The sequence below is a fragment of the Anolis carolinensis genome, chromosome 2 (genome assembly GCF_035594765.1).
Source record: "Anolis carolinensis isolate JA03-04 chromosome 2, rAnoCar3.1.pri, whole genome shotgun sequence".
Classification (NCBI taxonomy): domain Eukaryota; kingdom Metazoa; phylum Chordata; class Lepidosauria; order Squamata; family Dactyloidae; genus Anolis; species Anolis carolinensis.
This window is the reverse complement of record NC_085842.1, coordinates 277,179,165-277,203,100: the sequence shown is the minus strand read 5'-3', so window position 1 is coordinate 277,203,100 and position 23,936 is coordinate 277,179,165. Positions and strand designations below refer to the sequence as shown.

The following is a 23,936-nucleotide window of genomic DNA, read 5'->3' as shown; positions in this document are numbered from 1 at the left end:
GGGACACCCATGTAGGCGATATACATGCTTCACATACAAATCAGCAAGTTTTTCAGCTGAAGGGAGTTTTGGCAGGGCCACAAAGTGTGCCTGTTTTGAGAATAGGTCCAATATTGTCCAAATGTATCTGTGGCCTCTGCTGGGGGGTAGTTCGCCTACAAAATCCATGGCTACGCATTCCCATGGCCTCATGGGCTCCACCACCTTCTGCAATAGCCCCTGGGGCTTCCCCGGTGGTGTTTTTCCCTCTGCACATAATTCACACTGCGTGACGTACCCCCTGGCGTCTTTCCTCATTCCGGGCCACCAGCATTGTCTGGCCAACAGTTTAATAGTCCTGGTGGGGCCTAGATGACCCGCACCTTTGTTATCATGGTACTTCCTTAACATTTCTCGTCTTAAACATTCAGGGATATACAATTTCTTATTTACAAACACCAAATCCCCACACAATTCTCCCTTTTCTTTGTTAGTTTGTAACCATTTGTCCATTCCATACGCTCGCTTCAACTCTTCCTCCCATATTTCTCCTCCCCCCGTGGAAATGGCAGTACGTTTGTTTTCTTTGGCCGCTTGTGCTCGAGTTAGTACTGCCAGGCCCCATTGCTTATCTAGGAATAGGCTCCCTTCAGATTCCTGAATTCCTCCCCCGTGCTGAGGCATCCGAGAGAGAGCGTCAGCGAGTATGTTATGTTTCCCCTGGAAGAATCTGAGTCTGAAATCAAAACGGCTGAAATATTGGGCCCATCTAATTTGCTTCGCTGATAGTTTACGAGGGGATCTTAGATACTGTAAATTTCTATGATCAGTCCACACCTCAAACGGTGTTCCACTTCCTTCCAGAAAGTGTCTCCAGCACTCTAGTGCTTTTAGAATAGCTAAGGCTTCTCTCTCCCAAATTGGCCAGTTTTTTTCTGTATCGCTAAACTTTTTTGACAGATAGCCACATGGCTTCAGGTTCCCCCCCTCGTCTTTCTGCAGCAGAACTGCCCCATATGCCCGGTCTGACGCATCGCAATGTAATACAAAGGCTTTAGACATATCAGGGTGCTGTAGGACAGGCTCCTCAGTAAAACGCTTTTTAAGGGCTTCGAAAGCTTCCTGGCATTCTATTGTCCATGTCAGTTTGGCCCCTGGGGCCTTCACTTTGGCTGTTTCTCCCCTGCCTTTAGTCTTTAACAAATCCGTTAATGGCAAAGTGAGGCGCGCAAAGTCCTTGATAAATGTTCTATAGAAGTTTGCGAACCCTAGGAAGGATTGCAGCTGCTTCCGTGTTTTGGGGGCTTCCCACCCCCTCACGTCTTCTACCTTCGCAGGGTCCATCGCCACTCCCTGGGAGGAAATCCTATACCCCAGAAAGTCTATCTGGTCTTTATTGAACTCGCACTTGGCAAGCTTCGCATACAGTTTTGCTTCTCTCAACTTTTGCAGGACTTCCCTGACTAGTTCTATGTGTTGCTCCTTAGTCCGAGATATTATCAATATGTCATCTAAAAAAACAAAGACCCCCTTGTACAACAATGGATGCAACACTTCGTTGATTAATTGCATGAACGCGGCACCTCCGCCGCACAAACCGAAGGGGAGCACACGATAATTGAATAATCCGAATGCACAGGAGAAGGCCGTCTTCCACCTGTCCTCTGGTTTGATCTGCAATTTATGGTACGCTTCAATTAAGTCCAATTTAGTGAATATCTGTCCCTCCGATAACTGGGCGATCAAGTCCTTCACTAAGGGTAGGGGGTATTTATTTACAGAACTGATTGCATTCAGGCCCCTGTAGTCAATGCAGAGCCTCAGCGTTTGGTCCTTTTTCCGCCTGAACAACACAGGCGCCCCTAGAGGGGAATTTGAAGGCTCTATGAAACCCCTCGCTAGGTTTTTATCAATGTATTTTCTCAGTTCCTCCTTTTCCCTAGCCGACATTGGGTATATTTTTGCCTTGGGAAGCTCTGCTCCTGGGACTAGCTCTATCTTCACTTCAACTCTCCGCTTCGGTGGGAAACTGTCTGCTTCCTTCTCATCAAATACGTCCACAAAATCCCGATACTCTGGGGGTAATTTATCTGCCAGTTCTGCTATCCTGATAGAGTCTTCCTCCCCCCTTTTCCCCGGCTCTCTCTCCACTTCCTGGCTCCCTTCTTCCAACTTCATCCTGAAGATCATGCTCTTATCCTCCCAGTTGATTTGCGGGTTGGCCTGCCCCAGCCATGGCATTCCTAGTATAACATTATAGCTGGCTATTTGTGATATCACAAATGACACCTTTCCTTCCCAACTCCCTATCTTACACTTTACATCTTCGGCACTGTACTTAGCTAATGATCCCGATGCTGTGGATCCGTCCAACTGCGAGAAAGCTATTGGGGATTCTAGGTTCGTTCTTTCGCATCCCAATCCCTCGGCTAATTCAGGGGAGATGATGTTCCTGGAACATCCACAATCCACAAATGCTTTGCAGGTTGCTTGTTTGCTGCCACTTTCAAGCTGAATGGGGACCACTATCATGGCTTTGTCCTGACTTACCAACCCCCCCGAGTGGTGCCTCATCGGTGGTTCTTCCTCGGCGCGTTTCCCTGCCACGGCTCTTGGTTTGGGCGGGCCTCCGCCTTCCCCTTTTCTCTGCCAGCACTCGGCAGCCCTGTGGCCCAAACGGCCGCACACGAAGCAGCCCCTCCTGCTGGTGCTCACGTTCCCTGTCGGCTCCGTTCTCCTCCCGGCTGGGGTTGATCCCTCCTTCCGGCTCCCCTCTTTCATCTGCGGCCGCTGCTGTAGCCCTCCTCGGTGCCTCCTCGCCTGGGCCAGCGATGTCTCGATGCGCCCCGCCAGCTGAATCCATCCGCGCAGTGTGTCAGGCTCATCACGATGCACCGCCCAGGAGAGGATCTCCCGCCTGAGACCCTCTTTGAAGAGTTCTATCTTTGTTACTGCAGACCATTCCGGCACCTTTTCAGCGAGGCATTGGAACTCCTCCGCATACTCAGATACTGACCTCTGCCCCTGGGAGACGGTCTTCAACTTCTCCCTCGCCCGGATCTGCTCCAGTGGATCTCGGAAACGGGTCTCCAGGGCCCCCATAAAGCGTCGGAGTGACCCCAGACATGGGTCGCGCCGCGCGTGCAGTTGAACGTACCAGCTGGCCGCTCCCCTCTTCAACACTGCACCAATGGCCCGTACCCGGCTGGATTCCGTTCTAAAAGTGTGAGCATTGTCCTCCATATAGCCCCTCACCGTGGTCAGGAAAAAATCCAGTTCAGAGGACTCTCCCCCAAACTCGATCCTTAGTTCCTCTCGTCTCGGTAGGGGTCCCTGTGGTGGCAATCCCCAATTCTCCGCCCGTCGCAAGCCCCCTTGCGGACCAGTGGGCCCCGCTGCTGCTTCTCTTGGCCCTGTGCCACGCCCGGCATTCGCCAGGGGCACCAGGGTCTCAGTTGGGAGCGTAGCCGGGATTCTCGGAGGCTTTTCCCCTTCGTCGTCACTCTCCTCCACCCGCGTCAGGCTTGTTTGGATCTTGGGCCGGGCACCGGGCTCCTTTCGCATTTCCCTTCCCTTCGGTGCTGGGAGGTCTGCAAAGCCCTGGCTGCTTCCCACGCTCACGTCCCACATTGAGCTAGCCCGAAGTTCCCTTCTTCTCTCCGGCTCCGCCAAAACCGCCAGGCGCTCCATCGCCCTCGACATCACTGCCAGGGTGGTCTCCATCGCCGACATCCTCTCCTCCAGAAACACCATCCTTTGTGGGCCTGGGGAAGGTGAACCTTCCCCTCCTCCGGTGCTGTCTCCCCGCACCACTCCACGCCTCTGGGTTACCCCATTTGGCTGGGCATAAGCGGTGGATGACGCCAGGGCCGCCAGCTGGTGGAACTCAGCGTCCGGCTCGGGAGTGGCCCTTTCCGACCTTCCTCCTCCTGCGCCCAAGAGCTCTTCATCCTCCACTTGCATGTTACACCTCACCGCTACAGCGGGATGGTGTCCGTATTCTTGGCTTAGTGTCAGCTCACCACAGCCGCTCCTGAATGAACACACAAGACTCTCTGTGATATCACCAGAAACTTTTACTGTAGGAAACATGAACATCAGAAAAGCCAAGAATGGGATACTACGGCCAACCCTCCTTTATATACCCTCCCCCTCATTTGAACAGTCTCTTCCCGCTCAGTAAAACCCCGCGCAAATTCCCCGCCAAGTCCAGCAGCCGTTTCTTCTCCAAGTCCTGAGCCGCAGGTGTCTTATCAAACTTTTTCCTTTCATATGTGTTCAATATAACTATCTCTCCAATAGTTCTGTAATGGTTTTGGAGAAATACTTGTAATTAATTTCAAAAACTTGCCTTGAAAGCTCGCACTTCATATAAGAAGTAAAAAATTGTTATTTTTTCATAAGGTTCTTTTTTATAAGGCTCATATATTTTCTGTCATAAATCTATATAATTAAAAGCTAAACAGAATTCCCAGTGCTATTCAAAGTTTATAACAAAGTTTGGTCTTTCAAACCAGGGCAGACAGCAACAGGAAGAAATCTCATTTTGAAATTGGAATGTTATTAGACTATTAAAAAAGAAAACCTGGATTTTAATAAAAGTACAAATTAATAATCTTGCCTACTGTATTGCTGCTTGATGGATAATCATTAGCACTATAATGTGTGTGTCTGTGTAGATTTTCTGCTTGAAACATGAACTATTAAAATGTTAAGCAAATATTTTTGCCAATAAGAGTCAGAGATAAAGCTCACGATGTAAATCCCATAAGATGCTTATCCCGTACAGAAAAGATCTGACCTTGGCATACCGAGCTCAGCCGATGCAGTTATAATATGCCACATCAATTCTCATGTATAAATGTATTTATAGCTACAGTGTTTTACAGAATCACAATCCATTTAAACCTGAGATTAATTTTTAATTTCCTAAATATTTGTCCATCAGAAATTTGTTTAATCATAGGACTAAGTACAGAGAAAGTACATTCTCCTTTTTACAGTCTGTTTACATTACTGCAAACTGTCTGCCTCTGAAGACTATGATAGCATCAGAATACAAAATGTTCTTCGTAGTGTGTCATTTGTTACCATTTTAACCAATGGTTAGTGGCTTTTTCTCAAAGATAGTATCTTAATCCAGATACATGAAGGACAAGCATGAAAAAGTGAATGCTAGAACTAAACTATTTAGCTTACATTTCATATTTTAGGTGCAATAATCAGCGTAAGCTGATTGTTTTCACTATCTGCATGTTCATAGCGTCTCATACACACACATACATACATCGGCACTGCAATATTTCACTTGTTACTATTTGTCAGGGCTCTACGGGGTAATTATAGTTTGAACTTTCCGATTCAGAAAGTCAGCTGATTTAGGGCAATTTACCATATATTGCGAGAATCTGGGCCAGCGATTTTTGCAGAATATTATTGTAAGATTTTGTGAAAAGCAAATGACTTTAAACATGCAGCATAAAGTAATGATTTATCAGCCGATTGTCAGCCTCCTTATTTATGATTATGGAAGGCCCCCAAACCAGGATGGCATCGGAGGCCCGAAATTTCCATAGCAGAGAAATCTATGATTTGCTGTGAATCCTTTCAGCCCTCAATAGATGGGAAAAGATTGAAATGCTCTGGAGATGAGTCCTCTTTATTTTTTTAATGAAAGGCTGTATAATATATTTTCTGTATGGCTGTAGCAGCTGTCAGGGAGAGCATCTCTGTTCAGGTCTATTATGGGAGAACCAATACCCCATCCTATGGCATTGAGATACACTGAGGGGCCAGTCCTGATTGACAGCTTGTCACCATGACGTCTTATTCCATCTCTGTTATGGAGAAAATTAATGTCACACCACCAGCCTTATGACTCGCTGTCATCTTAGAACTGCTCACCTTTTATCAATGCTCTAAATAACATTTCAAGCCCATCGTCTCACGGTGGACAATCCGGTCAAGGGACATTAAATCGGATGACTGTGAAATGTCATAATAAAAATGGAATGCTAACAACTTCTTCACTAAACTAGCTTCTCTGGTTTTTAAACTGTGACAAGGGGGAGCAGGGGTTCAGCATTCCCGTTCTGAAAAGGTCATACAATCTCTCTCTTGGTCTGCTACCTATAATAGTCCCTTCCCCCTCACCCCAAAAGGAATTAATCTTTCCATACAATAGTGATAAAATAATGGTTCAAACAGTAATGCCTGTTTAATTTGTAGGGCTCTGATGTTCGGCTACAAACAGCGAGATGACAGTAAGAGTCATTTCCCAAGATTATTTGATCTGGTGCCAGGGTCAGCTCATTTAAAATGTTTTTCACAAAAAAACAAGTTATAAAACACATTTTAAATGCTGTTAGGAAAGGCTTAAAACTAAAATTCTACAAAATAAACCTAATACATGGAAAGCTTTGTCTTGCTAGTTGCAAAACAGCAGTTTACTATATATTCCGCAGAAGGCAGAGTCACACATGCTGCAGATGAAGCAGGCAGCAATGCAAAGGTATTTATACCGGCTTGAAAAATACTGTGTTTACATTCTTTATTGTGCCATTTTGTAGCTATGCATTGATTACAGAAGCAAGTTTAATTCAGTTTGTAGGCAAATGATCTAATATTTGAAATAATCATGCAAATAGGATAATAATTTTTCCATGTCAGGCTTTTAAAAATGCTCATTTTTTCTTACAAGTCACGTTGCTTCTATACATTCTATAATTAGGGGAAAAAACAAGATTTTAAAAAGTTTTGATTCTCCTGGACAACATTTCTGAAACATCATAAAGTTATCAGAATAGTCCGTATCATTTGCTTCATGTTGACCTGATGATCCTGAGAAAAAAATATATAGTTCCCTCTATTTGCTATCGAAATGTGTATCACTACAATTAATCTATCAGAAAAACATTATATCTATTAAGATCTGGTCTAACAGAACAGAATGTCTTAACTTTTACCAAAATCTGAAGTAATACTTGTAATTATTAGTTTTTCAAATACAGTACACAGTATCTTAGCTCTCAGTTGGTTTAGGAAATATAATGTTTAGTCTTGCTAAGTCACCTCTATTAAACTGTGTTTATGATAACACTATTGGTGTATGATTTGTACAAGCACCAGCAGACAGCTGATTCAGTGGAGATAGGTAGAATAAATTTGCTGAAGCGCACATCCTGCTAATCTGTTTGAAGAATATTGTACAGCATTAGTACTAGCACTTCATGTTATCTGCAGAGCCTGATAAGGTACATCTTTATTAAATTCAGTTATTGAAAGGATGTCAGCCAGGGAATAGGAATATTTTAAAATAAAAAAAATTAAACAGCCCTTTGTTAGTCAGAGCTTGGCTTAATGGCAGAGTGTCTAGAGAAGCTTCTAAACACCTGGCAGCACTGTACAATAAAAGCTTTGTAATTTTAGGTAGAAATGGCTTTTCTTCTTTTATTCTTTGTGTGTAGAAAGTCAGTTTTAGTGAGTTCAGTATGACTAAATGCCGGAGTAAGAGCTCCCCTTGCTGTTGCTTTACTAAAACTACACAGCTGCTTACATAAGATGAGTGAGGATGATGGGAAATAAAATATTTTGTTTTCAAAATATTCAATGTAGAATTTTAAAATTTAGTATCATTACAGCAGAACAAAGAGTGTTTTCATTTTTTCAATGATGGTCTTCTATTAATGTTTTGAACAATACTCTGAGCAAAGTTGATCTGTATATTATTGGATTCTTAAACTACCTGGTTTTATATTGAGTAAAAAAGCAATGGAATAACTTGTTAACAATATTTTTCATTTGGGATTAGCATCAATTAAAACACACATAGTTACTGAAGTTGAAATGTACTGCTATGGGTTTGAAGTAGCATACTTAGTAACAATAACTAATTGGAAAGCACTAATAGGATTAATCTTTCACAGAATCATCTGAGGCTTTTCCAAACTGAATCTAGTCATTAGCTGTGAATATTAATTGAGCCACCATAAGACTGCTTCCTGAATGAACAATCTGAATGCAACAATGTGAATAGTGTACTACTGAGCTATATATCCCATTCGCCACTCAAAATTCTTCGTAAATATTTCACTGTAATCTCTGGCCAGGAAGAGCAAGAGAAACATAGTACGTACATATCGCTTTAGTATTTCTTCCAGTTCCTTTGGGTCCTCCAAGGCATTGATTGAGAGGTCAGAGATGCTGACTGTAGCAGAAGCAGTCAAGGTGACTAGTAGTACCAGATAGCCTTCTCCTTCTTCCAGAGATAACTCCAGCTTATGAGTATGTTCTCTGCTTAGGGTTGATAGGTCAACCTGGCACCTACAAACAAGTGTTCTTGATTAGCATGGTGGGTTTTTTTTCACAAAAAGTAGTAAATGCTATGCATTCACATCAAAACAATATATATATAATCAAAAGTGGTTCTCGCAGTCTTAAAAAGCACTTTATCCTGATCCAGCTGTTCAGCCATTTATCTCATTACATCACAGAAACATGTCAAAGCTATTTTACAGAAATCGTTTGAAGCTGAGAGTGCTTAGAAAACAAAGCACAGTACAAGAAGAGACACATGCTTTCACTTCTCTTATGTAAATAACTCCTTTACAAGTCGTAAGCAGTAATGTCACCAAAATTCACACCTATCTGGCCCTGAATCCAATGTTTAATCTCAAATAGAATGGACCCAGTGAATCAGTAACAAATGATGTTCTGGGACTATTTCACACATACAGTAGCGGCGAATGGTTTTTGCCAAATTTTAAAAGGAGTAATCCAAGGCACTGAATTTATTTAGGGGGTGGGGTTCATCACCTTGGACAATACACTCAAAAGCTGGAGTGGATTCTCTACCACATTGACAACTTTCTACAACTTGGATCCCAGTCTCCTTGTCTTATTTTGGCAGAAAAGATAGGGCACACAGACAATTATATACATACACCAAGCATGGGCAAACCTTTTTGCCTTGGGGCTGCATTGTGGGCCGAGTCGGGAGGAAGGGTGGCCAGGCACTTGCTGGGTGGGATCGGCCCGGGAGGGAGAGGGCCTTGGAAGAGGGTGGAGCCAGGAAGAGGCAGGGCGGGGCCTGGGTCATCCTCAGGTTGTCCTACTGGCATAAGGACAAGGCTGCTCACTCCATACTTATGCCGGGAGGGAAAGAGACAGGCGGCAATTGCCCCAATCCTCCTCCCTTGATCTTCAGGCTATCATCTCGGCATTATACCAGTAGGAGGGCAAAATAGGTGATGTCCAAGAGTGCTCTGAAGGGCACTTAACTGCTGTGTGCCTTCCTTGAGCCGCCCTCCTGGCATAAGGACAGGACCGCTCACACTGTTCTTATGCCGGGAGGAGGGCGAAACATGTGGTGGCTGAGAGTGCTCCAGAGGGCTTTCAGCTGCTGAATGCCTTCCTCCCCTGTTCTTTCTGCATTAGGATGCAGCAGGCCACCACATCCTTATACAGAGAAGACAGGGAAAATGAGGAGGCCTAAGGTAAGTGCCCAGGAGGTCGTATCCGGCCCCTGGGCCTTAGTTTGCCCATGCCTGATATACATACATAGTGAACTTCCTTCCCTGGTGCTGCATCATTCCAAAGAAGCAGGAAGAATGGGAACCAGAACTCCTTGTTTTCTATGACAGGTAAATGAGAAGGGAAGAAGGGAGCACTTTTTTGTGCTTCCTGAATGCATGACAGATGCTGATGAATTTGGAAAGTTTGAACCATTTCCTGCCTTGGGGTGGAGAGAAGAGAGCTCCATTACCAAGCTCACTTCCAAATAAAGCCAAGGAAAATCCATCATTTCATAGTTACCACTGCCCTAGCAGCAGAACGGCTTGAGTATCCTCATAGTTGTCTTTAAATCTCTTCCAAGGGCCAAGTCACATGTTTCTTGTGTGAGTCATATCAAATGATATTCTTCAAACAGCAAAGGGTCTGCTGGCTGATCAAATTCTACTTTTCTCCTACAGCTCCCTGTGCACCACCAAATCAGGTTAACAAGAGTTGCTGGAACAGATTTGGGTTTTTGCAGGGAGCTGCAGGGGAGCAGAAACTCCCATTACAAGGGAGTAAGTCAGCTTGAATATCATCAGATGCACACCACTGTATGAGTGAGATTGTAAGCCATTGTGTGATTAAAAACGGCCCCTGTTTAATTTGGGGGCAGGTTTTCATTGGGGTCTCATTGGTATGGTAGCTGAAGTTTAATCATTCACATCTTTGCTACAATTCCAACCCAAATCTCCTTTCCATGCAGCACTTGCCATTATTTTTAAAAAGTTCCCACTGGAATGTTTAAAGTGGGACCTTTCTCACAGCATGAAATGAAGTATTGGGGAGAAACTGGGTCAAGAGAGGAAAGGAAGGAACTGCGCCTTCCAACATGCAGGCATACAATAATATTAATATTAATATCAAGTATTATCTTGGTTTTTTGTTTAAAAATCTAGGTATGTTTGTTAATCACATAAGAAAATTAGTTTAATGTGACCCTGAAAGTGCTAGTTCTTTTAACTATAAGCATAAAATTATCTGTAATCTATCTGTCACTCAGCAAAGACTTCAGGCCACAAACAATGGTTTAATCATTATGTTAACTGTCTTACAGAGGAGGGTCAAGAGCACGTTGGGACACCTGCTGCAGTATAGTTAGAGTGCTTATGTGTGACTGTGGAGAAGCAGGTGAGAAAAACGGAGATGAGAAAACAGCCAAGGATCTTCATGTCCTCAAATCAAGCAATAATGGTGAAAGGAGGAGAGTGAGTGCGAAAAATCAACACAAAAGCCTAGAAAGACAATGAACACCCCATTAACATAAGAGACAGCAGAAAATCCTCATCTGGACTTGAAGTGACTGGCATGAACTTGAAGGAACTGGGCACAGCGATGGCCGACAGGGAGCTCTGGCGTGGACTGGTCCATGAGGTCACGAAGAGTCGGAATCGACTGGGCGACTGAGCAGCAGCAGGACTTAGGGGATAATATGCTGCTAAAGCATGCATTATTATGGTCCTGTTATTATTTTGGTTTTTAACATGAAACAAACAAATGAATGGATCAATGTGCAATACAGGTATCTGTCTCTTATTTTAGAATCATAGCACACTTTGTAGAAAAACATTATCTGAAACAGAGTAGCAAAATTTTCTGCTCCCCTCTCCCCAACTAAGTTGCAGGGTGGGCAAGCTTTTTTTCAAACCAAAAAAAAAACAACCCCACAAGAATCTTTCCTTCTTCTTATGGAAAGCAGAAACAGGAGAAGTGTAGCATATAAGGATGGCTGCTTTAAGGCCTCCGGCTGCCCCACTTGGAAACCCAGAAAACAGGCCACTTCTCGCAATGGGAAGGGAAAAAATACCCTAAATGCCTCCTAACATTCCAGAAGGTTCAGTTTTAATTTAATTGAAAGATTTAATTGAATCTTTGGTTTTTTATTTTTATTAAAGGACAGAGGAGAGCAGATGAGGTGAAATGATTTCTTACACCCCCCTTAGGAGCCACCAGGGGACATTAGAGGGTCAAAACTGAGGCTGGGGTACAACAGCAAGTATATGGTCCTCCAAAGTCCTCCATGGGAGCCAATGTAACCCTCACAACTGTCTATTCATGATGTCAAGACTTCAGTTTTGCCGTTCTGACACATTGTCTTCGCAATATCTGTGCAATAAAGAAATATCCTTTATTTGGATATTTCAGGAGAGATAGAATAGTATAGTGAGTTCTTCACATCCACTGGGGTTTGCTTAAAGGATTCCCGTGAATATAAAAAATCCTGTATGCCCAAGTCTCATTATATACAGTGGCATAATAAAATAGAGTCCCTTATATAAAATTCATGGGCAATTCAAATGCCAGAAACAGCCCGAGGATCTGTGAAATGATGGGAGGCAGTATGTACAGGAATCCCTTGTTAGGAATCAGCCAGCTCTTGTCAATATGAGCTTAAGGGAGTCCATAAGGAGCCCCCAGTCAGAATATTAATGCTGGGAATTCCTCTGCAAACACAGGTAAATCCCTGCTACTTCTGCTTTCTCATCAGAGAAATTAGGAATTGCCAATGGATGAGGAAGGGAAAGTGGAAGGAAAAGGGGGTAATGGGGGTCTTCTAGCACAGAGGTGGCAATCACGTGGTCATCCAGATATTGTTGGATTGCAATTCACAGCATCTATGCTAGTTAGGAACTCCTAGAATCTGCAATTCAACAACATCTGGAGAACTACATCTTCCCATCTCTGCTCTAGCTAACCAGATTTTGAACCTTGGCAAGCTGGATAAGATCCACATGCTTGACACTGTTCTCCTGTATTTAAATACACACGTGTCTCCATTTGACACTACATTTACTATAGAAGGATGTGTCTGCATATCACTCCTGTACTCTATGAATCCACTCTAGCTTTCTGCTTAGGAGCCTGAAAACTATTTGTCATTGCTATAATGGCAAAAGTGTTGAACCTCTTCAGCCTAGTGCCTATTTACCAGAGTTGCAGTGTATCATTCTATCAGGATCTCATCCAGGCTATCTAAGAATAAAGTGGGTGAATTTGTGCCTTCAGCACCCACTCCTAATACAAAAACTTACTGATATAGTAGCCTAGTGAGCTATACAGAGATAATGATACTTGCATGTATTCAAATACAGAAGAGGTTCTTCATGCACATATGCACAGCCCTCACCAATTTCTATAAATATTATTTTCATTTCAAACAGAGTAATTCAATGACACCATCTTGGAAAATTTTGTTCCTGAATTAGTGCTGTGATAGGACAATGGTGTAGGAACACTCAAGAGTCTTTTAAAGACCTCCTATAACTATCATGGGATAATTTAGGTAAAATTCGCCCTGTTCCTTATTGGGCTGATGTATTTGCTAAAGAAAGCACCAAATAAACTTGGATAATGTGAAAATGATTGCATAGTAAAACCATGACACCATGAAGGTGGAAAAGAGGGGGCAATTACTCATAGCATAAGTTTTGGCACTCTTTATGGTAGGTTAAATTGGGCAAAGATGATGCAATGAGCCATCAGCACAGATATAGACTTGTTTACCCATTGACTTGAGATGACCTAGGACTACTTTCCCTCAGATAAATGTGTCATTTGGTCAAAATGTCAGTTTCTTTTCCGCTCAGACTTTCCATCAATTGAAAGGGGGAATGCTGACTCACAGAGGTGAAAATAAATCAGTCAGCAGTAATCCCTTGGCATAAAAATATGAGCAAAAATCAATGCCATTTTGAAGATAAACATGCATGGCTTCATACTAATAAATAACACTATAAATCCTCTATATTGGATTGCAAATAGGTCCAGCTGAATAAAATTGTACAACATGGGATTTACTTATCCTGTATACATTCACAGAAACAACTTGTTCACTGACAGCACTCTCTCTTAGAAATATATTGCAGCTGTCAGCAGCCAATTTGGCCAGATTACTCTTATGTGTTAACGGTGTAACAACCATGGGGATTTATTAGCCGATTATTGTTAATGTAGTAGAGTTAAGAGTGCTCTCAAAATTGCAGGTGATAAGAAGGTAAATAATTTCATGGTGATTAAGATAATTTCACCATCATTCAAAAATTTACTTTAGTATTAGCAGATTAAAATTAGCTGCCTAAAATTACTGCAAGAGAACTTACTGAAAGTCAAGCATCTTCTGCAAGGTGGCTCAGTTTGCAGATGATACAAAATTATTCAGGGTGGAAAGAATAAAATTAGATTGTGAGGAACTCAAGAATGATCTCTCTAAACTGGGGGGGGGGGTGTCAAAATTGCATGCGAGATTCAAGGTAAGGAAGTACAAAGTGGCATATAACGAGGAAAAGGGAACCCAACTTCACATATCATGATGAAATCCGAGCTGGAGCAACTGACCAAAAAAGAGCTTTGAGTTTGCAGCAGAATCTACCAGGCAGAAAATTCTGGGACAATGCTGACCCAACATGTGCTTGGTGTTAATAAAAAGGCAAATTCCACAATGGTAGTAAAGGTAAAGTTTTTCCCTGACATTAAGTCTAGTTGTGTCCAACTCTGGGGGTTGGTATCATCTCCATTTCTAAGCCGAAGAGCCGGTGTTGTCAGTAGACACCTCCAAGGTCATGTGGCCAGCATGACTGCATGGAGTGCCATTACCTTCCTGCTAAAGTGGTATCTATTGATCTACTCATATTTGCATATTTTCGAACTGCTAGGTTGGCAGAAGCTGGGGCTAACATTGGGAGCTCACCCCACTCCCCAGATTCGAACTGCCAGCGTTTCAGTCAGCATGTTCAGCAGCTTAGTGGTTTAACCCACTGCACCACCAGGGGCTCCACAATGGGTATACCATAATTAGAAAAAATATTGAAATAAAATGACCATTATAATACCTCATATATGAAATACTGCACATAGTCCTGGTCACTGTACATGAAAAATGATGCTATATGCTGGGAGAGGGGCAGTGATAATACTCAATGGACTAGAACAGCTTCCTTTCTTTACACCATTTGGGACTGTTCAGTTTTTAAAAACCAGGCAAGGAAGGGTAGGCATGCACAAATGTACAAAATTATGCATGGTGTGGAGAAAGTTCATAGGGAGCTTCTCTCTCTCCATCATAATTCTCAGAATTATCTACTGAAGTTAAGATAAAGGAAATACTTTTCGACACATAGTTAAACTGTAGAACTCACTGCTACAAGAGATAGTAATAGCTGCAAACTCGGTCATTTGTAAAACAGGTACATTAATGGAATTTAGAAATTTACATGGCTAATGGGATGGCTATATATAATGTTTAGTACATGAGAGAATATATGCCCATCTACATAAATTGCTACAAAATACAAGTGGGAGGGTATTGGGCATCCATGTCCTCCTTGTTGGCTCCCATAGGCAACATATTGGCCACTTGGTAAAACCTTTTGGTCCAATCCAGAAGGTCTCCAATGTATTTTGGCAAATATCTAAGTTCCAGATGAATCTTAACCAGCTTAACCAGAATCAACTGGTAAAGCTTTTGCTGAGTGGCATGACCATAAGCAATATTTGTACACCAGAATGCCCCTAGATCAGTGGTTCCCAACCTTTGAGTTTCCAGGTATTTTGGACTTCAACTCCCAGAAATCCCAACCAGCTTACCAGCTGTTAAGAACTGTAGGAGCTGAAGTCCAAAACACCTTGGAGGCCCAAAGGTTCGGAATCACTGCCCTAAATGGACCTGGGGAAATGGCTACTTTCTTAAATTCATAAAAGCACCAAGTCAAGTGAAAAGGGCTCTGTGTATCATCTTTCTGACATGTTTAAAAATACCAAAGGGAGGATTTCACCCACTATGGAGCTTTCAAATATGCAGCCCTTCCTTGACTCCCAACATGCCACACTCCAGGCAAACAAAGACGACTTGACTTTATGGAATATATAAATTAGTTTTCATCCTCTCCTCTCTTGTACCATGAACAGCAGAATACATTTAACAACCCCATCCTGTGACCTATGGGACTCTGCTTTGGAATAAAGACAAAGGATATTGGCTTAATTTCGGAAAAATCAATTTCCTTGGGCTTGAGTTAGAACCAAGACTACTTGCTTTTCTGCAGGCAGCATTGGCAGCAATGTTTCATTCCTGCATTGCAATCCTGTACAAATGCCATGTGATGGCATTGGGTGTAATAAAGATAAGGGTCTCTCTAAGTATTACAACGATGGAGCTATAAGAGAGTAAATGGGGCAAAGATGCTGCGCTGAGGGAGCTGCTTCTCTAAATACTGTGGTTGCATGGGGATGGAGATACTCTCTTAAGTGCCTATAGGAATACTAACAATACATTGCATGAGGTACTGGATAGACAAGGAGTCTGCAAAACACCTGAGAATTCAACATACCCAAGAAAAAACACAATTAGAGGGAAAGGGAAAAGCTGTTCCCCAATGCATAATGAGCAGACAAGACTGACCTTATGTACTGCATGAAAATTAAGTTCAGAGCAAACAGCTAACAAGTTGTTTCAGAGCATTAACTACATGTAGATCCTAGAAAGGTAATTTTGAAAGACGGATTTTAAATGTTGAGCTTTAAAAATAAGCACTTGTACTACCTTTATATGGAAAAAAAACCATGCTACTACTGATGCTATAGTTCTTGCTTTAAAATAATCAGAATTTAAACTATAGAGATTTTTAAAACATAGCCATTACTTTCACATTATCTCAAAGGGGGGAGGGAAAAGTAGTATCTTGATAATGCATGAAATATGGAACCATCACCTAGGAATTGACAGAGCTGCTATTCAGCCATGTTTGATGCTGACTGTAGTATATCCATGGGCTATTCAGAACTGTACATTTCAGATAGCTCATGTTAAAATGCCATGATTGCTTTCTCACTTAATGCTGAATTATTATTAGTTTAGTTTAACTTTGGTTGGTTAGTATATCTGTCCTAGGCTTTGTGAGCCTATTAACTAAATGGTAGCTGTGTTCAATAAACCATGGGTAACACTAAGCTATACCCATGGTTTATTGAACAAACTTGTGAAAAGGACTGAGTGATGAGGAGCTGCTGAGGTGAGGATTGTTGCCTTGGTCAATACCTTGTTTACATAAGGTAAAGAGATAAAGGTTTCCCCCTGACATTAAGTCTAGTCGTGTCCGACTCTGGGGGTTGGTGCTCATTTCCATTTCTAAGCCAAAGAGCCGGCGTCGTCTGAAGATGCCTCCAAGGTTGTGTGGCCAGCATAACTCCATGGAGTGCTGTTACCTTCCCGCCGGAGTGGTACCTATTGATCTACTCACATTTGAATGTTTTTGAACTGTTAGGTTGGCAGAAGCTGGGGGTAACATTGGGAGCTCACCACACTCCCTGGATTCGAACTGCCGATCTTTCGGTCAGCAGCTCAGCAATTTAATCTGCTGCGCCATCGGGAGCTCCCTTGTTTACATAGGGACAGAGATTTTCTCTGAAGCTCTTAGAAACCTACAGAAAGATCTGGCCTTCTTTAACACAAACTGTAGTTTAGCATTACTTCAGAATGCACTCAACCACTCAAAATGTTTGTTTAACCAATTTTTAATATATCATCAACTGTATATTTGAAACAGAACATGCTAAATAAATGTAGTCATAAAACTCATATTTCTAAAGATCCTTTGAAGTTAAATTTTTCAAGCAGGAAATATTTAGCATAATTGGTACTGCTGAGAAAAATGACAGATTTATATCAATCATACAAAATGAAGTCAATCATACACTTTTACTATACAGTAGCCAATTTTCACTGAACAGCATCATCGTCTCAATCATACATATCTTCATCACTACCACAGCAATTTTATAATTCGAGGAATGGTTAATAGCTGCCTCTTAAAATGTTTCCAATGGAACTTTTCGTACTTTGATCCCCCACTTAAATTTTGAAAAGAGATGCCTTTTCAAAATTGGTATCATATGCCACCTACTGATCAAGAAAATTGGTATCATATGCCACCTACTGATCAAGGAAAATGATTTTTAAGTGTAAATAAAAGTAAGGGGAGTCAAGAGATCACTTCTAAATTAATATTCCTTAAACAGAAGTAGTTTGTTTAACAGAGATATAACATCCTCTTTAGTTCAGATCTCATTCTCAGAATACAAATTTCATATAATTAGACAAACCTGCCAATAAAATCATCCTTTTTGCCAGCATCTTTGTCCCAGACTGTAATATCAATAATTCCACCTCTTTCGTCGTAGAGATGAAAATCAAATTGTTCCCTCCACTGAGGATTCAAAGTTTTTGGCATAATCTGAAAAAAAGTAAAGGCAGTTATTGTGTTGTGTAGCCTGATACCTCCTACAGTTGTTGAATGCAATTTAGCTGCAGTGAAGTGTGCATTCTGGATACATGGAATTACTTCATTAGGTAATTTGGATTTGCTTAGGAAATAGGATGCAAAAAAGATCAAACATGATGTCTAAGATCCTGCATTGGGAGACATAATTAAGAAGATACAATTACCGTATATACTTGAATATAAGTCGAGTTTTTCAGCCCTTTTTAAGGCTGAAAAACGCCTCCTCAGCTTATACTCGGGTGAGGGTTCTGGTGGGAAGGTGTGGGACTAAAAGAAGGGCTTCTGTCCAGGACTCTCACCTCCCTGCTCAGCAACCTAGCTCTCCTTTATTTCCTCCTCCCTCGCCCCGCACGTGCATTTTTCTCCCCCTCCCTGCTGCCGCTGCCCAGGATCCGAGGTCTGGTGGCGGATCCCACCCTTGCCTGCTTTCTTTCCTTCCTTCCTGCCTGGGAGATCTGCTCCATTGCTTCCCTGTCTGATCTGGCTTTCCCAGTCCTTGCTGGGAGATCTTCTCCGTTGCTTCCCCTCTCTGCTCTGGCTTCCTCTAGCTCTCTCTCTCTTTCTCCCTCCCTCCTTGATTCCTGGCTTTAGTCCTGGCTGGGAGATATGCTCTGTTGATTCCCTGTCTGGTCTGGCTTTTTCTCTCTCTTTCAATCTCTCCCCTTGATTCCTGGCTTCAGTCCTGGCTGGGAGATCTGCTTCCTTGCTTCCTTCTCTGGTCTGGCTCTATCTCTCTCTCTCCTTCCTTCCTACCTTATTTTAGTCTTCTTCTTCTTCTTCTTCTTCTTCTTCTTATTATTATTATTATTATTATTATTATTACATTTATTATTTTATTTTATCATTATTATTACATTATTATTTTACTCTATCATCATCATAATCATCATCATTATTACATTTATCATTTTACTCTATTATTATTACATTTATTATTTTACTCTATTATTATTGGAAGGATATGTAAGCACATTTACATTGAAGAAGGTTAGAATAATGATTTAATCAGAGTTGGACAGTTTTATCTTAAATTACAGTTTTATGTAAATATTAAAAAGACATTTAACCTACTGATGCCTCAATTAATGTAATTTTATTGGTATCTATTTTTTATTTTTATTTTTGAAATTTACCAGTAGCTGCTGCATTTCCCACCCTCAGCTTATACTCGAGTCAATAAGTGTCAGGACCCAGGCTGCAGAGCACCAATAACCTTACACAGAGGCCAGAATCTATCTAATATCTTTATTATAGAAATATATAAAGTCAATAAAAACAAGTGAAGAATAAAGTTCAGAAGCAGACTTTTCAGGAAAGGCCAAATATAGTCCAGGAAAATAATGTCCAATATAAGATATTAGAGTTCAAAGTTATAATCCATTAACCGAAACACAAACTTTGCCAAGCAGAAGTGTGGGGAAATGACAAGGTCTTATAGTCCATTGAAGCTTGACAACGAGGCTGGAACTTAAGCTTGATTCTTGGCTGGATCAAAGACTTGAAACGTGGCAACTTGAAGCATGAAACAAGGTCCGTGGCAAAACGTGAGACAAGGCAAGACTTGAAACTAGATCCGGGAAGCAGGGAACAAGGAATACGAAGTCCACACACGATCTCTCTCTCAAGCTGATCAATTGACTCCGCAAGGTTCCCCTTGCGGCAAAACCCCTATATAGGGTCTTGTTTTCCCGCCAACAGAACACTTTCCCTGGAGAACAAGAAGCGAAACCCAACTCTGTCCAGATGCATGACTCCTTAGAATTTCCCAAGGGAAGCAGACCTAATCAGCTAATTGTTTGGCAGCGATTCTGAGACTCCGGCGATTTGCCTCCCTGACTCCTCTATCTCTATTATAATTGTCCTTTCGGGAAAACGGGGGAGAATTCTGCCCAAGGCTTGTTTGGTTAACTTCCTGAGGACAAACATCCTCCAGGTGGAGAGGCTCCGATTCAAGCTGAACCGGTGGAAATCCCATGTTTTCCTCCTCGTCTGCCACAATAACACTAGGAACGGGACTACAAGGCCCATGAGACATCACACTAAGTTTTCCCAGTTTTTGGAGGTAAAATTAGGTGCCTCAGCTTATATTCAGGTCGGTTTATACTCGAGTATATATGGTACATCTCATAGCAAGGCCTCCCAGTTGTTATTGTTTGTCTTTAAATTATTCATAACTTATGGTGATTAAGATGACTCTATCATAGGGTCTTCTTGGCAGGATTAGTTCAGAGGGAGTTTGCCATTGCCTTTCTCTGAAGAGAATGTGACTTGCCCAAAGCTGTGCAGTAGGCTTCCATGGCTGAGAAGGGATTCACGACCCCATGACTGAGAAGGATCTTGAACTTATTAAAATTTGCCACCACCATCTCTCTGCAGAGAAACTTATATAGAAATAGACACCACCACTCTGCTCTTCCTTAAGATCCCCAAATGGCTTCCCCCACATTGCTGATGAACTCCATTTAGAATGAAAAAGAAGGTAAGGATGGAGGGCTGTCTTTCTTTCTTCTATTCAAGCAAGAAAAGGGTAATGGGGTGAGAGTGCTTCTCGACTCTGCCTCTTATAAACCATCTTCATGCTTGGTGCTTACTCTAGCACTGACTCATGTATAAATGGGCCACCTGTTTTGGGGACATTTTTTGTCAAAAAAATTCAACTTATATGTAAGTAAAACCCCTCTTATCCTCAGTCAATATTACTAACAGGCCTGAAGAGGACCAGATTGAAAGACGTTGGATTAATTCTTCTTCTCTATGCTCTTATAAACCATACCAGATTTCCATCAGACATTCCAGTTTTAATCCTTGCAGTCAGATCATCATTTTAAAAAACATGGTTTGAAGTATTGTTTATATGGGATAGCTTCTACAGGTTAACTTGCTTTAAGATCTATTATGACAGCTAGCACAGGGAGTGGGATGGGGAGAGAAACACATTTTTACGAAATACAACATACATTTTTGCAGGACAGACAAGAAACTGCCCCAAACAGAGACTTATATAAGAGAAAAATATGTAGCAATACATATTGCTAACTAAGTCACTTCAATTTGGAAGGACAGTACTAGCCAGGGTCCAAAAAACTACATTTCCATTTCCAAATAGTTGGGGATTTCTAAGCTGGAGTTTCCAAAACCAAACACCCTGTAGTACATTAAAAAAAAATCTCAACTCGCACAACAGGCCCATCAGGTCTCTGGGATTAAATTTTTAATCCTTCTATAGTTGAAACTTAGGGAAGTTTCAGTAGGGTATGCAGTGCTGTACAAGGGAGTGTGTTCACAATTAATATGAAAAGAAAATCAAAACTAATTAGAAATACAATACCCTGAAATGTCAACAGTTGCACAATTTGTGATACATAATCACTCAGTCCTGCTGAACAGAATGAGCTGGAGGACTCCCAGATGCTGCAAGGTGGTAATGTTTGCAATTGCTTCCAGTGACTGCTGTGTTTTCTCTTAATTATTTGATGAATGGTATGTTATTTTTTTTATTTTCGCATTTGAACTGAAGAATTTAAGACTCAAAACAAAACATTCTGCTGGAGGTTTGGTTCCAGGACCTTCCATGGATAGAAAAATCGATGGCTGGTCAAGTCCCATTATATACAATTATATAGTAAAATGGTGTCGCTTGTATAAAATGGTCAACAATTGAAATGAGTGGCAGAGAGAGCCCGCAGATCTGTGAAATAGCAAGAGACTATAGCCAGATAAGCCTACAAATCAGTATAGTACTCAACATGCAGTCATGATTGGTTGGATGTGTGGATGCACATGCAGAGGGCCAGCTGTACAATATGACAGCCATACTCGTAGGTTTCACCTAATTATATTCAACAAAAATGTCCTCTTTAGGAATTTTCTAGGTCTTCCAAATGATTCTGTGATAATCACCCCAGATAACATAGAAAATTCCTAGAGAGGAATGGAAAACTCTGGCAGAAGTATTTCATTTCAATACAGTTCACTGTTATCCATAATCTCCTGTTTCAGTAAGTGGAATATGGAGGTCATGCTATATTTTTTAAAAAAAAATAGCTGAGAAGAATACAAAAATGGTAATACATTAAAAGCCACCACCACTTGGGAAAATATTTGTAAGAAGTTACCTTACTCTTGTACTTCTGTTGTCCTAGCCGGAATTTCACATAAGGATCACTAAGTCCATTTGGATCCATAGCCTTGAGTTCACGGCCTTCAATCAAAGTGACACTGACAATTCCTCTCCAGAGCTGAGCTTTTCTGTGCAGGTCTGACAGGCGTATACTCTGGGTCTGAAACTTCAGGTACAGAGAAAACCCTCATTTAGTTAAATCACAAGCAAATAGTATCTTAAAAATTTACTTCCAGGCTAAAATGATTCTTTAAACAAGGTACATAGGTGAATAGACAAAGGTATCAAATAACCAATGAAAACTTCTTCACCTGGAATCCTCAGTCAAAGTAGTACAATGGCAGAAAGTGTCAGCAGTTCTCTTATCAAATATATCATAATATAATATAATAATAAAACTTTATTTATACCCCGCCACCATCTCCCCAACGGGGACTCGGGGCGGCTTACATGGGGCCATGCCCAAGACAATACAATAGACCATAACATAATACAATTAAATAATACATTACATAAAATAAAACAGTACAACATAAGATCAAAACAGCAATATAACACGAGCGGGCCGCATGAATACTACATTTAAAAACTAGATTAAAAATTAAAACTCTGGGTGAGAAAGGGATCAGAATAAAACCTCGAGGGACGGGACATCAGATAGTGAACCAGTCTAGAGGATAAATATCGGGGGGGAGTAGCATAGAACATTTACTCTCCGAAAGCACACCGGAAGAGCCATGTTTTTAAATCTTTCCTGAAGGCTAAAAGGGTGGGGGCTTGCCTGATTTCAATGGGCAGCGAGTTCCACAAGCGAGGGGCCACCGCAGAGAAGGCCCTCTCCCTTGTTCCTACAAGGCGAGCCTGAGATATAGGTAGTGGCGACAGGAGGGCCTCCCCCGATGATCGGAGAGGTCGGGCAGGTTTATGATAGGAGATACGGTCACGAAGGTAGGCGGGTCCCAAACCGTTTAGGGCTTTATAAATGATGGTCTGCACCTTGAATTGGGACCGGAAGATGAACGGCAGCCAGTGGAGCTCCTTAAACAGGGGAGTAGATCTCTCCCTGTAACTCGCCCCCGTTATTAGTCTGGCGGCCGAACGTTGGACCAGCTGTAACTTCCGGGCCGTCTTCAAGGGAAGCCCCACGTAGAGCGCATTACAGTAGTCCAGTCTAGAGGTAACTAATGCATGCACCACCGTGGTCAAGTCAGACTTCACGAGGTATGGTCGCAGTTGGCGCACAAGTTTGAGTTGTGCAAAAGCCCTCCCGGCCACCGCCGACACCTGCGCTTCAAGCGTCAGCGCTGAATCCAGGAGGACCCCCAAACTGCGGACCTGTGATTTCAGGGGGAGTGCAACCCCGTCCAGCACAGGTTGCCACCCAATACCCCGATCCGACGAGCGACTGACCAGGAGGGCCTCTGTCTTGTCAGGATTGATCCTCAGCTTGTTCCTCCTCATCCAGTCCGCCACAGCGGCCAGGCACTGGTTCAGCACCCAAGGAGCTTCCTTGGAGTCAGGTGGGAACGAGTAGTGGATTTGTGTGTCATCTGCGTAGAGATGGCAACACCCTCCAAAACTCCGGATGACCTCTCCCAGCGGTTTCATGTAGATGTTAAAAAGCATGGGGGATAAAATAGACCCTTGCGGGACCCCACAGGTCAAAGGCCAGGGGTTCGAGCAGGTATCCCCCAGCTTCACCATCTGGGAACGGCCCTCCAGGAAGGACTGGAGCCACTGCAAAACAGTGCCACCGAGTCCCATCCCGGAGAGCCTCCCCAGAAGGATACCATGGTCGATGGTATCGAAAGCCGCAGAGATGTCCAGGAGAACCAGCAGGGTCACACTCCCCCTGTCCAGTTCCCTGCGGAGGTCATCCACCAAGGCGACCAAAGCCGTCTCAGTGCTGTACCCAGGCCTGAAGCCAGACTGCGAGCGGTCCAGAAAATCAGTGTCATCGAGGAACTCCTGGAGCTGCGTGGCCACCACCCGCTCCAGAACCTTGCCCA

General features: G+C 42.4%; 1 protein-coding gene across 12 annotated transcripts in view; it reads right to left on the bottom strand.

Annotated features, from left to right (window-relative positions):
• Positions 1-23,936, bottom strand: part of mctp1 (multiple C2 and transmembrane domain containing 1) — a 269,865-nt gene that overhangs the window by 113,947 nt on the left and 131,982 nt on the right. For all 12 annotated transcript variants that reach the window (XR_010003922.1, XR_010003923.1, XM_062974224.1 and 9 more), the window contains 3 exons: positions 21,923-22,093; positions 17,629-17,759; positions 8,115-8,301 (listed from right to left, as the gene is read on the bottom strand). Coding sequence is in view for 10 of the 12 variants with exons in the window: in XM_062974224.1 (XP_062830294.1) it covers positions 8,115-8,301; positions 17,629-17,759; positions 21,923-22,093 (489 nt within the window). In the remaining 2 variants the exon portion in view is untranslated. The remainder of the gene's footprint in view (positions 1-8,114; positions 8,302-17,628; positions 17,760-21,922; positions 22,094-23,936) is intronic.